This window comes from Saccopteryx leptura, chromosome 5, assembly GCF_036850995.1.
Source record: "Saccopteryx leptura isolate mSacLep1 chromosome 5, mSacLep1_pri_phased_curated, whole genome shotgun sequence".
Taxonomy (NCBI): domain Eukaryota; kingdom Metazoa; phylum Chordata; class Mammalia; order Chiroptera; family Emballonuridae; genus Saccopteryx; species Saccopteryx leptura.
In genome coordinates this window covers 121092862-121110409 of record NC_089507.1, presented here as the reverse complement: position 1 = coordinate 121110409, position 17548 = coordinate 121092862, and the positions used below count along the sequence as shown (strand labels likewise).

General features: G+C 41.3%; 1 protein-coding gene across 4 annotated transcripts in view; it reads right to left on the bottom strand.

Moving 5' to 3' along the window:
- The window catches only part of MASTL (microtubule associated serine/threonine kinase like), a 37095-nt gene that overhangs the window by 12268 nt on the left and 7279 nt on the right, over positions 1-17548 (bottom strand). For 3 of the 4 annotated variants that reach the window (XM_066387558.1, XM_066387559.1, XM_066387560.1), the window contains exons 5-9: positions 15505-15611; positions 14925-15075; positions 11373-11545; positions 6033-7169; positions 3380-3521 (exon numbers count right to left, since the gene is read on the bottom strand). In XM_066387558.1, coding sequence (XP_066243655.1) covers positions 3380-3521; positions 6033-7169; positions 11373-11545; positions 14925-15075; positions 15505-15611 — 1710 coding nt within the window. The remainder of the gene's footprint in view (positions 1-3379; positions 3522-6032; positions 7170-11372; positions 11546-14924; positions 15076-15504; positions 15612-17548) is intronic. The other variant, XM_066387561.1, reaches the window with a different exon arrangement.

The window sequence follows — 17548 nt, the reverse complement described above, 5'->3', positions numbered from 1 at the left end:
GGATCTTTAAAAGTTGGGGAGGGGGGGCGCCTGACCTGTGGTGGCGCAGTGGATAAAGCGTCAACCTGGAAACGCTGAGGTTGCTGGTTCGAAACCCTGGGCTTGCCTGGTCAAGGCACATAATGATTTTCTGATAAACATTAAACTTGCAAGCAGAAAAAATAACAAATATGGGAAAAAAGTAGGAAAGATCTGGTGGCAATGATGATAAGACAATAGAACGAAGATGAGGAGACTTGAAATAAAGTTATTAAATTAATGTAAGGAAAAGATGAGGCCGAGATAGTGGCAGAGATGAAAAGTTAAGGAGAAATACTGCACAGAAGGAATCAACCAGAGTTAGATACTGAATGCAGGGACGCCTGTGTAACCACAGAGATGGTGAACTGAGACAGGGAACAGAGGAAGAGAAAGCCAGATAACAAATAGCAAATCCAGTTTGGACGGGCAGCATTTGAAAGACCAGTAGAATACCAAATAGATACTTAGGCCATGTGTCTGCTGTTTAGTTGAAAGTCAGGATCAGAAATGATATTTGAGCCTGACCAGGTGGTAGTACAGTGGATAGACTGTTGGACTTGAGAAGCAGAGGACCCAGGTTTGAAACCCAAGGTTGTTGGCTTGAGCATGGCCTCATCCAGCTTGAGCACAGGATCATAGACATGACCCAATGGTCGCTGGCTTGAAGCCCAAGGTCACTGTTTTGAGCAAGGGGTCACTCGCTCTGTTGTAGTCCCCCCCCCCCCCGCCCCGTCAAGGCACATATGAGAAAGTAATCAGTGAACGACTAAGGAGACTAAGAAGCTACAACGAAGAATTGATGCTTCTCATCTCTCTCCCTTCCTTTCTGTCTGTATGTCTGTCCCTATCTGTCCCTCTCTCTGTCACAAAAAAAAAAAAGAAATGATATTTGAGAAACAACAATATAGATCCAGCTGAAGTCATGGGGTGCTGAGATGAACAGAGAGCATGTACAGGGGACAAGGGGAAAGGGCAGAGTCTTGAAGAATGTCTATCTTCACAAGAGCCAAGGAAAGAACTGTGGAGTAGCAATGGAGGCAAGAGGATTGAGACTGAGAAGAGGCTGGTAGATTTTTAATCATATCATAGGTGACTGCTAATAAAAGTTTCAGTTAGGCCCTGGCCAGTTGGCTCAGTGGTAGAGCATTGACCCGGCGTGTGGAAGTAAGTGCCAGGTTTGATTCCTGGCCAGGGCACACAGGAGAGGCGCCCATCTGCTTCTCCATCCTTCCTCCTCTCTTTCCTCTCTCTCTCTCTCTCTCTTCCCCTCCCACAGCCAAGGCTCCATTGGAGAAAAGTTGGCCTGGGTGCTGAGGATGGCTCCATGGCCTCCACCTTAGGCGCTAGAATGGCACCATTGCAGTGGAGCAACGCCCCAGAGGGGCTGAGCATCGCCCCCTGGTGGGCATGCCGGGTAAGTCCTGGCCGGGCGCATGCAGGAGTCAGTCTGCCTGCCCACCCACCCCACTTCTCACTTCGAAAAAATACAAAAAAAAAATAATTTTTTTTCAGTTAAATAGGAGGAATATTAATTAGATTGCCAAAGCAAAAATGGTCAAAGAAAAGAGGCAACTTTTCAGAAGTTAGGTAGAGAGAGGAAGATAAGGATGGAAACGAATTTGCAGACCAAGGAAAAAAGTGAACAAAGAAATAAAAATAAAAGTTGTGAGGGGTAGGGGTAGGGAAGATGAGACGGTGATCTCTGAAAGAGCCCAAACAAAAAGGGAAGTGAGGAATAGCAATATGTAGAAGGGGTTATGTTGTGGGCTGAATTATGCCCCCCCAAAAAAGATAAGTTTAAGTCCTAACCCTGTGGTCCTCTGAATGAGACATTTGGAAATAGGGTCCTTGCAGATATAATTAGTTAGGTTAAGATGAAGTTGCATAAAGTCTATAATTAGTTAGGTTAAGATGAAGTTACACTCGACTAGTGTGTGTCCCTAATTTAATATGATTAGAGTCCTTATAAGAACACAGCCATGTGACCATAGGACCATAGAGACACAGGGAGAAAACCATATAAAGTGGGAAGATTGGAGTGATGCATCTACAAGCCCAGGAATAGCAGAGGTTGCCAGCAAACTATCAGAAGCTAAGAGGCAAGGAAGAGTTCCCCCACAGGTGTCACAGGGAGCACAGTCCTGTCAACACCTTGAACTTAGACTTCTAACCTTCAGAGCTGTGAGACCATAAATTTCTGTTGTTTTGAACCACAGAAACAACAAAGTACACAGTTTGTGGTACTTTGTTACAGTAGCCCTAGGAGACAAATACAGTCCATTTTAGAATGTAGGAATGAAATCTTGGCCAGGTAGCTCAGTTGGTTAGAGTGTCTACCCCATATGCCCAAGTTGTGGGTTCAATCCCTGGTCAGAGCACCTACGAGATCAACCAACGAATGCATAATTAAGTTGAACAACAAATCAATGTCTCTCTTTCCCTTAAGCTCTCTAAAAAAACCACACACACAATAAATTAAAAAATAATAAAAAAGGCCCTGGCCGGTTGGCTCAGTGGTAGAGCGTCGGCCTGGAGTGCAAGGGGTCCCGGGTTCGATTCCTGGCCAGGGCACACAGGAGAAGCGCCCATCTGCTTCTCCACCCCTCCCCCTCTCCTTCCTCTCTGTCTCTCTCTTCCCCTCCCGCAGCGAGGCTCCATTGGAGCAAAGATGGCCCGGGCGCTGGGGATGGCTCCTTGGCCTCTGCCCCAGGCGCTAGAGTGGCTCTGGTTGCAGCAGAGTGACGCCCCCGAGGGGCAGAGCATCGCCCCCTGGTGGGCAGAGCGTCGCCCCCTGGTGGGCGTGCCGGGTGGATCCCGGTCGGGCACATGCGGGAGTCTGTCTGACTGTTTCTCCCCGTTTCCAGCTTCGGAAAAATACAAAAAAAAAAAAAAAAAAAAAAAAAAAATAATAATAAAAAAGAAAAGAATGTAGAAAGGGAAAAAAGGGTAAGTGAAAATGTCATCCTTTCATTCCTATGTTGCAGTTTGAAGAATAGCTTATTTCTGGCTTGAAGTTCTAAACAGGAACAGGCTTCTGAAGACGGAACAGAAGTTTAGGCTCAACTTTCTATTTTCTGAGCCAAAACTACAACAGACTTGAGACATTTAGAGCAAAGATAACCAGGGGGTGAAAGGCGGGGCTTCCCTACATCCCTGAGATTGTACCAGGAGCAAAGAACACATGGCTGCCTGTCTTCTTTTCCTGTCATAAATGCCACATAAGGAGAAAAGGACATTGCATGAGTTAATTTTCTTCTACTTTAGGTAATTCAAGTACCAAAGAAATTTAAAAGTTTTATCTCAAAAGAAAATGCAGTGATAGATAACACTTCAAAAACTCAAGACACACACGCCTTACCATGAGCCCTGCCGAGCAACAGCTCAGGTGCGAGGTAGTCTGGGGTGCCCAGAATTCGCCCGTCATCCGCTGGGGCCGCCCCTCTTCTCACACTCTTTGGAGTCCGATATGGAGTTCCTGACTTGACATGATTTGGGGTCTCCTGATTTAAAAAGAATTGTTAAAATACAATAAATATCTTAATTCCTTTCACATTGAACAGAAATGCCAAAACAAACAAGTTAGGTTGCTGGGCATGAAGGACACACTCAAATCCTTAAATGATTTTGAAAAAGGACTCAGAACTAATTATAATTTTAAGAAGTCCTAATATTTAGTGATATTCAATAGCTTAGGGGACAATAACTATTTCTTTTTTTTTAAGATTTTATTTATTCATTTTAGAAAGGAGGGGTTGGAGAGCAGGAAGCATCAACTCCCATATGTGCCTTGACCAGGCAGCCCAGGGTTTTGAACCGGCGACCTCAGAGTTCCAGGTCGACATTTTATCCACTGCGCCACCACAGGTCAGGCCCAACTATTTCAATAAGATCTAGATATGCAACAATCATTTAAAAACAAGTCATTTTTTGTGTGTATGTGTGAAAGAGACAGAGAAAGATGGACAGGGACAGGAAGAGAGATGAGAAGCATCAACTCTTCGTAGCGGTACCTTAGTAGTTCATTGATTGCTTTCTCTTATGTGCCTTGACGGGGGGAGGGGGGATAGGGGAATTCAGCAGAGCGAGCGACCCTTTGCTTGAGCCAGTGACCTTTGGGCTCAAGTCAGAGACCATGCGGTCATGTCTATGGTCCCACACTCATGCCAGCAACCCTGCGCTCAAGCCGGATGAGCCTGCACTCAAGCAGGAGACCTCAGGGTTTTGAACCTAGATCCTCCATGTCCTAGTCTGATGCTTTATCCACTGCAATACCACCTGATCAGGCGAAACAAGTCTTGATAGCATGGATTAATGCAAGCTTAAATAGTCACTGGGGGAGGAAGGCTGCGGCTGACAAAAGGACTGAAATATTAGGATAAACAGAAGGTAGAAATAAACACAAACAACCCTTGTGCTAACTGACGTTTTAGTTTTTAAGATATTTTGTTCTCTCATAAGGACTCTGTGAGACCAGGATAGGTGTCATTATATTCTACAGATGGATGAAAAAGAGAGGCTTGGAGGGTAAGGGACTTCTAAGTCACTCAGTAAGTTCTGAATAAACAACCCAAACTTTGTAATTCAGGGTTTCTACTTTGTGTATTACCATGTCTTTCCAAGGGAATTAAATAAAAAGATTTAGGATAAAAAGATTTAGATAAAAAGGGTTAGGAAATAAACAAATAGGCCTATGATGGTGCAGTGGATAGTGTCGATGGGGAATGCTGAGGTTGCCAGTTCGAAACCTTGATCTTGCCTGGTCAAGGTACATATGACAAGCAATCAATAACAACTAAAGTGAAGGAACTATGAGTTGATACTTCTCACTCCACCCCCACCCTGTAAATCAATAAATCTTAAAGAAAAAAAATAAGATATATTTTTAATTTTTTTTCTGGCAAGAAGAGATCATCTAAGTGTGTCTTTAGGAGACAGCAGAGTAGACTTAAATTTCATAACTCACAGTTTCTGGGATCAAGTGAAAATGTGATTCTTTTTTATTTTTTTACTATTATTATTTTTTTGAGACAGAGAGCGAGTCAGAGAGAGGGATAGATAGGGACAGACAGACAGAAATGGAGAGAGATGAGAAGCATCAATCATCAGTTTTTCGTTGCGACACCTTAGTTGTTCATTGATTGCTTTCTCATATGTGCCTTGACCGCGGGCCTTCAGCAGACCAAGTGACCCCTTGCTCAAGCCAGTGACCTTGGGTCCAAGCTGGCAAGCTTTGCTCAAACCAGATGATCCTGCACTCAAGCTGGCAACCTCAGAGTCTCGAATTTGGGTCCTCTGCATCCCAGTATGACGCTCTATCCACTGCACCACCGCCTGGTCAGGCGAAAATATGATTCTACATACATGAAAGTATATAGAGTAGTACAAGTGAAGGCAGCATTGTAGTTAAGAACAATAAACATTACTACTAGCTTTATCTTTCTGCATTAAAACTTCCAGTCGGGCCCTGGCCAGTTGGCTCAGTGGTAGAGCGTCGGCCTGGTGTGCAGGAGTCCCGGGTTCGATTCCCGGCCAGGGCACACAGGAGAAGCGCCCATCTGCTGCTCCACCCCTCCCCCTCTCCTTCCTCTCTGTCTCTTTCTTCCCCTCCCACAGCCAAGGTTCCATTGGAGCAAAGTTTGCCTGGGCACTGAGGATGGCTCTGTGGCCTCTGCCTCAGGCGCTAGAATGGCTCTGATTGTGGCAGAGTGATGCCCCAAGAAGGTGGGGCATCGTCCCCTGGTGGGCGTGCCGGCTGGATCCCGGTCGGGCGCATGCGGGAATCTGTCTGACTGCCTTCCCGTTTCCAATTTCAGAGAAATACAAAAAAAAAAAAAATAATAATAATAAATAAAATAAATAAAAATAAAACTTCCACAGTCGATAGTTTTCCAACAAATAAAACAAAACTGTATGCTTACAATCACATACTCTATCTGAGGGGCAAGAGTCTGGCCTTCATAGCTTACTTTTCTACAATCCAAAAAACAAAGGATTAGAAAGTTATAACATACCTGATATGGCAAGTAGGGTCTTTCTTTCTGAGTAGGCGTTATGGTCATGGGATATGAACCACTATGAGCACATGAAATATCCATTGCATCTAAAGTTATGCTCATTTTGGATGGTTCTGAGTTACTGGATACATTAATATGGCTGTTAAAACTTCGAAAAGCTACAGTATTTCTTTTGGAGAAGGTTAATGTTTTCAACACCTCCAAAGGAGCTAACATTTTTTGGTTACTGTTTTGGACAGCAGGATTCTTGTCACCATTTGGCAAGGTACTTTCCTGGCAGCTGAGTGACACAGTAAGTAGGTCTTCAATATTTGGTTCTTCAAAAGAAGATTCTTTGATGCTTTTGTTTGGCTCTAAGGACTGCCCTTCTAATGGAGTTTCCATTATAGAAACTCCAGGGAAGGATGAATCAGAGTCCATACAAATACTTTTAGAAGCTCTATCATCATCAGAACATAGAAAACTAGAACTTAAGTTGTCCTTATTATTCTTGTCACAATCTTCATCCAGCTCACGCATAAGATTTTTTGCTATCATTGGGATAGGTGTTTTTTCTGGTGTTTGTTGTTTATCCATAACAGAATTAACCATGTTCTCCTTATTAGCACAGTCATTTTGCTGACTATATACCGACAGCTTAAGGTCCTGAACTTCAGTTGTTAAGCCTGTACTTTGATTTGTATAACAATCTCTCATTTTATTACTTTGTTTATACTCTGTACAACTTTTTTTATTCTGTATGGTTTTCTGACAAGGACTGGAGTCAACCAACTCAAAATGTCTCTTTATACTTCTTTTCCCAAGGTGCTCTTCAATCATACCAGCAGAATCCACAGCCCCCTGATTTGACTGATGCAAACCAGACTGTCTTATGTCAGCGGTCATGTTAATATTATTTCTATCCAGCTCTCTCGCTTCCCAAGACACCTTCTCAGAGAAGCACTTTTTGGCAAGGTTTACACACGAGCTTCCACCGGCAGGAATGGCACTGCTGTTCTGAATGGGAGAAAGGGCTAACTCAAGAGCCTTCTGACTGAAGCTTCTGGTCTCGACAGTGTTTGCAGAGTTTGCACACGAAGGCTTTTCAGCTGTATTCCAGCTCATCACTGTTGAGTCCAATGCATGATCACTTTCCTGAGGGGTGAGGAGAGGACCCTTTATTTAGCTGTATAAAGCTGAGATTCTTAAACCTGTTAAACCTCTGTCCACTTAGGTGGAATAATTGACCCCATAAATTATTATGCTACAGGCCCTGGCCGGTTGGCTCAGCGGTAGAGCGTCGGCCTGGTGTGCAGGGGACCCGGGTTCGATTCCCGGCCAGGGCACATAGGAGAAGCGCCCATTTGCTTCTCCACCCCCGCCCCCTCCTTCCTCTCTGTCTCTCTCTTCCCCTCCCGCAGCCAAGGCTCCATTGGAGCAAAGATGGCCCGGGCGCTGGGGATGGCTCCTTGGCCTCTGCCCCAGGCGCTAGAGTGGCTCTGGTCGTGGCAGAGCATCGCCCCCTGGTGGGCAGAGCGTCACTCCTGGTGGGCGTGCCGGGTGGATCCCTGTCGGGCGCATGTGGGAGTGTGTCTGACTGTTTCCCCCCGTTTCCAGCTTCAGAAAAATACAAAAAAAAAAAAATTATTATGCTACATAGTCCCACTTTCCAATGGAACAAAAGAACAATGATAACAGAGCATTAAGAAGCAATATAAACACATGCATACGTTTATACACATTATTTTGAGTGAGACACTGGTCTAATACGTAAACCAATTATTCTATACTACTGATTTGATAGTGCATTACATGTTATTTATTTATTTTATTTTATTTATGTATTTTTTTATAGGGACAGAGAGAGTCAGAGAGAGGGATAGACAGGAACGGAGAGATGAGAAACATCAATCATCAGTTTTTCCTTGCGACACCTTAGTTGTTCATTGATTGCTTTCTCATATGTGCCTTGACCGCGGGCCTTCAGCAGACCGAGTAACCCCTTGCTCGAGCCAGCGACCTTGGGACCAACCAAGCTGGTGAGCTTTTTGCTCAAACCAGATGAGCCTGCGCTCAAGCTGGCGACCTCGGGGTCTTGAACCTGGGTCTTTCCGCATCCCAGTCTGACGCTCTATTCACTGCGCCACCGCCTGGTCAGGCGCATTACATGTTATTTAAATAGAACAAATTAATAGGTGACATATTTAGACAAATTTGGGGGTAAGGCTACATTATACATATATCTACTTTGCAATAGGACTACTGATGATTCTGTTTTGAATTGCAAAATGTTCAGGGCTTGATACAAATATACAAATGGAAAATTACAGATCAAAATTATTACTGATGTAAATTAAACATGTATTACTTTACACAAGTATAATAAAACCAAGCTGATACGATGATGTTAACTTAGTGGTAACTTAGAATGAAAAACAAAATAGCGTGAGTTAAATCCATTGTCAACAAGTTAAACTAGCCTGACCAGGCGGTGGTGCAGTGGATAGAGAGTTGGACTGGGATGTGGAGGACCCAGGTTCGAGACCCCAAGGTCACCAGCTGGCTCATCTGGTTTGAGTAAAAAAGCTCGCCAGCTTGAGCCCAAGGTTTATGGCTTGAGCAAGGGGTTACTAGGTCTGCTGAAGGCCCGCGGTTAAGGCACATATGAGAAAGCAATCAATGAACAACTAAGGTGTTGCAAGGAAAAACTGATGATTGATGCTTCTCATCTCTCTCCGTTCCTGTCTGTTTGTCCCTGTCTATCCCTCTCTGTCCCTGTAAAATAAATAAATAAACAAGTTGAACTAATGGGGAGGGGGGTAAAGGGGGTACAAAAGGAACACAGGGGTGAGGGTGAAGGAGTTATATTCAATGAGACACTTGAATCCATGTAAAGACAATAAATTAAAATTATAAAAATTAAAAAAAAAAAACAAGTTGAACTAATGAGACATTGATAACAAAAATGCTTTTCTTGAAAATTGAATCCCAACCATCTTTAGGTGCTCTGGGGTGATCAGGGTTTTGTACTTAATATCACAAACTGGTGCCTGGTAATCATGATTTTTACAAGATTAATAACTTTCATGGTGCCTATTTTTGACATGCAAAAATCAAATTTTATTACCTTAGTAATAACATAGAACACTTAGTCACGAACCAAAGAAAAGTCCTGAATTTCAACTCATTGATCTGCGAGTATAGAAAATGATACATTCAGGCACTAGCATAGGGCTTATGAGGGGTCCCTTATCCTTCCACTGAGTGCTGATGGTCTGTGACTTGAGAAGCACCACGATAATCCAATCAATGCACTTCTTTGGGATGCAGAAGTAGGAAAAAGAAGGCAAAGCTGTTATTATTATTTTTTTTTATAGAAACAGAGTCAGAGAGAGGGACAGATAGGAACAGAGAGAGAGGGAGGGAGAGAGATAAGAAGCATCAATTCTTCGTTGCAGCTCCTTAGTTGTTCAGTGATTGCTTTCTCACATGTGCCTTGACTGGGGGGCTACAGCAGAGTGAGTGACCCCTTGCTGAAGCCAGTGACCTTGAGCTTCAAGCCAGCGACCATTGGGTCATGTCTATGATACCACACTCAAGCCGGCGATCTTGTGCTCAAGCTGTCAACCTTGGGGTCTCGAACCTGGGTCCTCCATGTCCCAGTCTGACGCTCTATCCACTGTTCCACCGCTTGGTCAGGCAAGGAAAAGTTGTTTATAGCTGAAATAGTGTATGTCTTTCTTGAATGGGACAGAAATGAAATAGTAGTAGGAATGCAAAGCTGGTTTATTCTGTAACATAAACATATTACATATAGAGAAGCCTATAAAGAGAGAAGGAAAAAAATGGAGAAATCCAGCCTCAACTAAAATAATTTGACCTTACTTGTAAAATGCAAATATCCAATAATAATGAAAAGCATATAATTAAGAATAAAATTCAAATACAATCCAAATTATTTTATCAAATGGAAGGTTTATCTATCCTTTGTGTACTACCATTATTCTTTTTTATTTAGGGGGCAAGATAGAGTGAGGGAGAGGGAGAAGGAGAGAGAGATGAGAAGCATCAACTCGTGGTTGCGGCACTTCAGTCATTCATTGATTGCTTTCTCACATGTGCCTTGACCAGGGGGCGGGGCTCCAGTCAAGCCAGTGACCCCTTGCTCAAGCCAGCAACTTTGGCTTCAAGCCAGTGATTTTTGGGCTCAAGCTAATGACCCCAAGCTTAAGCTGGGGGGCCTGTGCCCAAGCAGGATGAGCCCATGCTCAAGCTGGCGACCTCGGGATTTGAACCTGGGATCTCAGAATCGCAGGTCGACATTCTATCCACTGCAAACCACTGGTCAGGTTGTACTAAATTATTCCAATCTAACATTATTTTATTGGCATTTTATGAAGGCAGCTTTATTATAATTTAAAATTTTAGTTCTTCTCATGTTTAAAATTTATTAGCTTTAATACCTCAGTGAAAAACAGAATATATAAATTAAATAAAATAACTAAGTAAATTCATTCACTTAGCAAGCGTCTTAGAATAGGTACTTTTAAAGTTATACCTATATTATTTTTGTGGTCTAAAAATTATTTCTGATCCAGAAGAGTTACTATTCCATTTAATGAGAAACTGGTAGAAAATAGCGTAGAATAAGAGAGTGTGAGTTTAAAAATAAGATACAGTATAGGCAGCTTGGCAGGTGGTGGTGCCCTGGACAGAGCACTGGCCTGGGACACTAAGGACTCTGCTTGAAAACCCCGGGGTCACCAGCTTGAGCACAGCATCATCGACATGATCCCAAGGTTGCCAGCTTGAGCCCAAAGGTCACAGGCTTGAAGCCCAAGGTTGCTTGTTCAGCTTGAGACCATCTGTCCCTCGGTAAAAGCACGTACAAGAAGCAATCAGTGAACAACTAAAGTGAAGCAAGTACAAGTTGATGCTTGATCTCTCTCTTCTCTCTTTTTCTCTCTCTTCCCTCCTCTCTCTCTAAAATCAATAAATAAAAGTTAAAAGGAAAGGAAAATAAGATACAGGTTAATAAAAATCAATAAGCTAATGTTTGTGTCATGGTAGAGAATTAGACAAAACAAGTCTATTTAGATGCCTAGAACCCAAACATTAACTATTAATTTACAGCAAAAATTTCAAAAATTGGAATCTAATTCAATTGACAATGTGACATTTGAATGAGAAATAAAATATTTCAAAAGAATTTGATAGAATGTACAGGAAAATGAAGACTATAACTGCTGTGTATGTAGCAGTTTCATTTCTATATAGAATTTTAGGGAAAGGGTAGAAATATTTTTATCATTAATTTCACATAAGTAGCTGGTCGTGGTTAAGAGAAATCTCTCTAACCTGGCCATCCCTCTCCCATCTGGGGCTGCCGTGGTACTCAGACTCCACACTGGACACAAACGTGTGGGACTGGCTACTGGCACTTGATGTAGCCAGCCTTTTCCTAGACTGGAGCAGACTAGAGGTTAGACACTTGACAGGTATTCCAGGGTTGGAGGCAACTGTTTCAAGGTCTGCAGGGAAGAGAAAATATCAACACTTATGTCACATCTTTCTTACTTCCTCACTGAACTAAGTATTAAGTAATGTGCATCAGAGCTATTGTTATGTAAACATTATCCAACCCACAAAGTTGGCTTTTGGTGTTTTTGGCATTCCAACACAGTTCTGAAAGTTAAAGAAAAAACTCTCCACATTCATAAAGTAAAAATCAGGACATGGGCCCAATTTATAGAAAATCCATTTGAATATTCATTACCTAATTTGAAAATCTTCTTGATAAAGGAACATTATTGATGTGCTAAATCCAGAAGTAATATGGGGCTGGAACGTGACTAAATTTACCATTTGACCTGTATTTAATTAAAACTATAGCTTTAGCCTGACCTGGCGGTGGCGCAGTGGATAGAGCGTCGGACTGGGATTCAGAGGACCCAGGTTTGAGACCCCGAGGTCGCCAGCTTGAGCGCGGGCTCATCTGGCTTGAGCAAAGCTCACCAGCTTGGACCCAAGGTCGCTGGCTCAAGCAAGGGGTTACTCGGTCTGCTGAAGGCCCGCGGTCAAGGCACATATGAGAAAGCAATCAGTGAACAACTAAGGTGTCACAACAAAAAACTAATGATTGATGCTTCTCATCTCTCTCCGTTCCTGTCTGTCTGTCCCTATTTGTCCCTCTCTCTGACTCTCTCTGTCTCTGTAAAAAACAAAACAAAACAAAAAATATATATAGCTTTATTTTAATGTTAGGGTTTACGTGCTTATAAGTGTGAATAAGTAATGGCAAACTGGCTAAGAGTGAGCTAGTGGAAGAAAGCAGCACTATCAACAGGACACATGTTCCTTTATCAAATAAATAATGATGCCAAAAATCATTGCTCCTGAAGTTATAATGAGACACAATAGACAATAATGCTTTTACCAAAGATCAGAATACATAAAATATAAATATTTTATATCTATATAAGATGATACTTTTATCTTGTTTTCCTTTTTTCAAAATAGGTAAACACAACTTTAATCCCAAATAATTTCTTAGTCTTACATAATTTTGATTTAATAAATCTCATGAGAACTTTATTATTATTATTATTTTTATTAACTGATTTTGGGAAGAGAGAGAGAGAAATATATATCAGTTTGTTGTTCCACTTATTTTTTATTTTATTTTTTTACAGAGACAGAGAGAGAGAGTCAAAGAGGGATAGATTGGGACAGACAGGAACAGAGAGAGATGAGAAGCATCAATCATCAGTTTTTCATTGCAACACCTTAGTTGTTCATTGATTGCTTCCTCACATGTGCCTCGACCAGGGGGCTACAGCAGACTGAGCAACACCTTGCTCGAGCCAGAGACCTTGAGTCAAGCTGGTGAGCCTTGCTCAAACCAGATGAGCCTGCACTCAAGCTGGCGACCTTGGGATCTCGAACTTGGGTCCTCCTCATCCCAGTCTGACACTCTATCCACTGTGCCACCGCCTGGTCAGAGAACTTTAAATCTGGAAGAAGAATTTCAAAGCCCATCTCCAACAACTTTCTTTTTGGTAAGTAAAGCCTGTCAATGGAATTCTTGAAACCCTTTGGACACAGAGTACCTTGATATCTGACCAAACTGCTCAGCTGCCTTTTTCCGTGATAGAGAACTTGTGTCTCACCCAACACGATGTACATGCTGTATGTCTACTTTCTGTACAGTGGATACGATCACATCATTCTCTACTTTGGAACTTTTGATGGCTTCCCTTTCTCTATAGCTTAAATTCTAGTTTCCCTGTAATGATACCTGATCCTTCTTCATCTCTTTGCTAAGCTTTCTTTTTCACTGGACATACTTCCTATTCTCAGATAACACATTTAGTCCCTAGGGTGTAAAGATGGAATATACTTCCATGTGCCCATGCCTTTGCTCATGCTAGTGCCTCTACCTGAAATGCCCTTTCCCATTATACTTGGAGCTATTAAGTTCCTGATTCCCCTTTCTGGGTCTATCCTGGCTGTTGTTATAACTCTATTTAGAAGCATTCCTGATTTTCCTAGTTAGTATTTGTCTCTTTCTGTGTTGCACAAAAGTATGCTTCTGTGGCACTTATTTTAAAGGACTGATATTGTTATCCTTTTATACCTGTACTCACAAAATTGTAATTTCTTCTGAGGCAAGGATGTCTCCTCCCCATTTTTATATCAACAGCACACAGTGCCTTGCACCTATCTAATTCTGATAAAAGGATGACTAAGGGAGTTGCAATTATTTTTTCTGAAAACTAAGCCTATAAAGTAACATCAGCATATTACCTATTTTAACAGTCTCTGTTTATCAAAGCTATATATGTGTATTTCAGCCATTTTCATTTTTACAGTAGATTTTGGCAGAAGGAACAAGATTCACTGAACTTGGAGGAAAGGGTAAGTGAACAGAAAACTGTATTTACAGTCAGGATCTGGGTTACCATTTACTAGTACGTAACTAAGCATTTTCAAATATTAGCTTTCTCATTTGCAAAAAAGACAAAAATACCACATATATGTTCTAGACATGTAGATTAGCTGAGGACCAAATTTAAAATGAGGTAACATCCATGAAAACAGCTAACACTAATTATCCTTCAGAGTATCATTATTCACATTCCCAAAATGGAGAACATGGGTTCAGAGAACTAAACTATCTGCTGTGGCCACGCTATAAAGGGTAAGGTGCCATATGAATGTCAAATGTCCCACTCTCCTCTGCTAATACTTCACTGTCTTTTATTGTGTGCTACTTGACAAATGACTTTTCATTTTTCACGTGCTCTACCTCCCAGAGGCATACCCATACCTGTCCTTACCGCTCTTTTTCCCCCACAGGCGTGCATCTCTTGACTCTAAGGGTCTCCAAAAGATTTACAACCAGGGAGCAGTGGGCAGCAGCGGCTCGTCTGGGCTAACCCCTGAATCTGTGGCCCCGCCCCCTCTTCGCTCCCTTCCCAGGGAGCCAAAGCAGCCCCGCCCCGGCCCTCCTGTTGCTCCCGCTCTCCTAAACCCTTCCTTGTCTCACTGTTCCTGGCTGGAATAAACATAGTTTCAAAAAAAAAATTGTAACTTTCCTGTTTTATTTCAAAACTCTTTCAGAAATAATTTTACAAGAAATACAACATTATGGGTACTACCTCTTCGCTCTATAAGATTTCCAGTAGAACAATATAGTAGTGAACTATTCAATGATTATTTTTATGTTATAGATAATTGAAGAATATCTCATTAGCCAGACATTTTGTTCTGTTGAGTTAAAAATCTATAAAAATATCTGTTAGAAATAGTGTCTAAATAATGAAATACAGGAATGCCATAGACTGTTCAAATATTTGCATTTAAAAATTTTTAAACTAATATTTGAAGTAAACTATCTTTTATACTCACATGATTTTAGTAGTGTGCTAGAATAAGGAGTACTGTCATTTTGATCCACAGACATAGGATATACTAGTCCTTGGGAAAGTTGTGATGTTTCAGATACATGAGTTGAAAAAATATTTGTGGCATCTTGACTTTTTTCTGCAACTGGCAGGTGCTGTGAAACAGACAAAGGAAACACAAATGTTAACATTGAGCTCCACAAAAATATCATCTGAGCGCATAGACAATTCTACCACCTAAGTAGACAAAGTGTAAAGTAACTTAACATGCTTGATATTTGTGTTAATTTTCATAATTTACTAAAAAGAGAGAGAGAGAGAAAAATAAAAGGTTTTTAAATTTTAAATGGTGCCCTAGCCCCGTAGTAGTTGGTTAGAGTGTTGTCCTGATAAGCCAAGGTTGTGGGGTCAATCCCTAGTCAGGGTGCATACAAGAATCAACCCATGAATGTATAACTAAACAGAACAACAAAATGATATTTCTCTCTCTCTCTCACAATAAACAAACAAACAAATAAATAAAATTTTACATGGTAAACACAAAAGGGTATGTTATGTGAGTTTTTTTCTTATCAAGTACTTACAAATCCCAAAGAGCTGATGAGAGATAATACTTGTCCTGGGGTTCTTGAATAATCTTGTCTAGGTTTAGCCATTGATGGTGTTATAAGGATATCCATCATATTAATATCTATGCATGAAAAGTATATGAAATTCTTTAAAAACTTCAACTGTCAATGACTAAGTCTATAGTCATCTGTTCTGAATTTTGCTCCTCTTTCCACATTAAATTACCTACGAGTTTGTACAAGACAAATATACCCAGAAAGAAAGATCTTATAGATAAACACATAAAGCTAAGTCTGGAATGAGCAGAACCAAGTGTAATGACCTCGTCTTAGCTTTTCAGGGAGTAGTCACTAAACAAGTATATTATTTAATTGGCAACAAAATAATTAAAAAATATATTTCCCATTGATTTGAGAAAGAGGGGGAAGAGAGAAAGATATGGGGAACATCAACTCATTATTTCACTTAGTTGTTCCATTTAATTGTGTACTCACTGATTGCTTCTTATTGTGCTCTGACTGGTGGTTGAACCCATAACCTCTGGCTCACCAGGTCAACGCTTTATCAACTAAGCCACCTGGCCAGGACAACAAAGTAATTCCTGATAAATCAAATACTATTAGAAACGGAGGTGGTACGAAAAACTAAGAAAGGAATCAAGATAGTAGGATTATAAGTTAAATTTCTAAATCAGGATCTACTTAAGGTATTAACACAAATTATGGGCCTTTCAAGTTAATTAAAATGTGCAAGTGTAAGTCAAGATAGAAAGTGACAGATTTTGGCCCTGGCCAGCTGGCTCAGAGGTAGAGCATTTACCCGGCGTGTGGAAGTCCCAGGTTAGATTCTTGGTCAGGGCACACAAAAGGAGCGCCCATCTGCTTCTCTACCCTTCTCCCTCTTCTTCCTCTCTCTTTTACCCTCCCACAACCAAGGCTCCATTGGAGCAAAGTTGGCCTGGGCACTGAGGGCAGCTTCATGGCCTCCCCCTCAGGCGCTAGAATGGCTCCAGTGGCAATGGAGCAACGCCTCAGATGGGCAGAGCATCGCCCCCTGTGGGCATGCCGGATGGATCCCAGTCGGGGGCACGTGGGCATCTGTCTGACTGACTCCCTGCTTGTAACTTTGGGGGGGGGGGGGAGAAATTGACAGATTTTTATAGGATTCAATGCATAACACTATAAAATAAAATAATCCAATCTTAACAAAGGTGGGGAGAGGTAGAAGAAGGTAAAGAGGGTATAAATCAGGGGTGTCAAACTCGCGGCCCGCATGCGGCCCGCCGAACAATTTTGTGCGGCCTGCAGACTGTTTTCAACTGCAGTGAGAAAAGTGTTGCGTAACAGTTGCCTTTTGTAGACCTAGTGCGGCCCGCCGAACGGCTGTGATCTTGCTCTGAGGCGCACATGCTGAGTTGAGTTTGAGACCCCTGGATAGTGATGAAGGATGGCTTGAGTTGGGGTGGTGAACTAATAATACAATATACAGATGATATATGATAGAATTGTACACCTGAAACCTATACAATTTTATTAACCAATGTCACCATAGTAAATTTAATTAAAAAAATAGATAAAAACTTATAAAACTGCTAAATGAATTTCTCAAGAATTCCATGATTAATCAACTCAGCCAATGATAATAAAGAAAACATTCACACGTAATATCATACTATTTTTTTATATATCAAAAATAGAAGTATGAAATATAACTGCAAGGGATATAAGACTTTTAAAGATAGACTAAAAATATGAACTTAACAAATTCCATTTATACCTCATATTGATAAAGCAGTAAGTTCTCCTTTTTTTGCTAGCTTAGTAGTGTAAAATGATTCATTTATTATTTTTAATATGTGTGTATAAATTTTATGTTTACCAAGGTCTCATAGGTGGTCAGGTATGTTTGAATAATTTCTTTAGGTATTAACTATTCATCATATAGTTATTTTCATCATTTTACTGACATTTAATTGGTCAGAACCAGTTTTAATAGGGAGAAAAAGTCAAAAGAACAGAAATTGTGAGTTCCTCTTTGAAGATTCAAAGATCTTCAGGG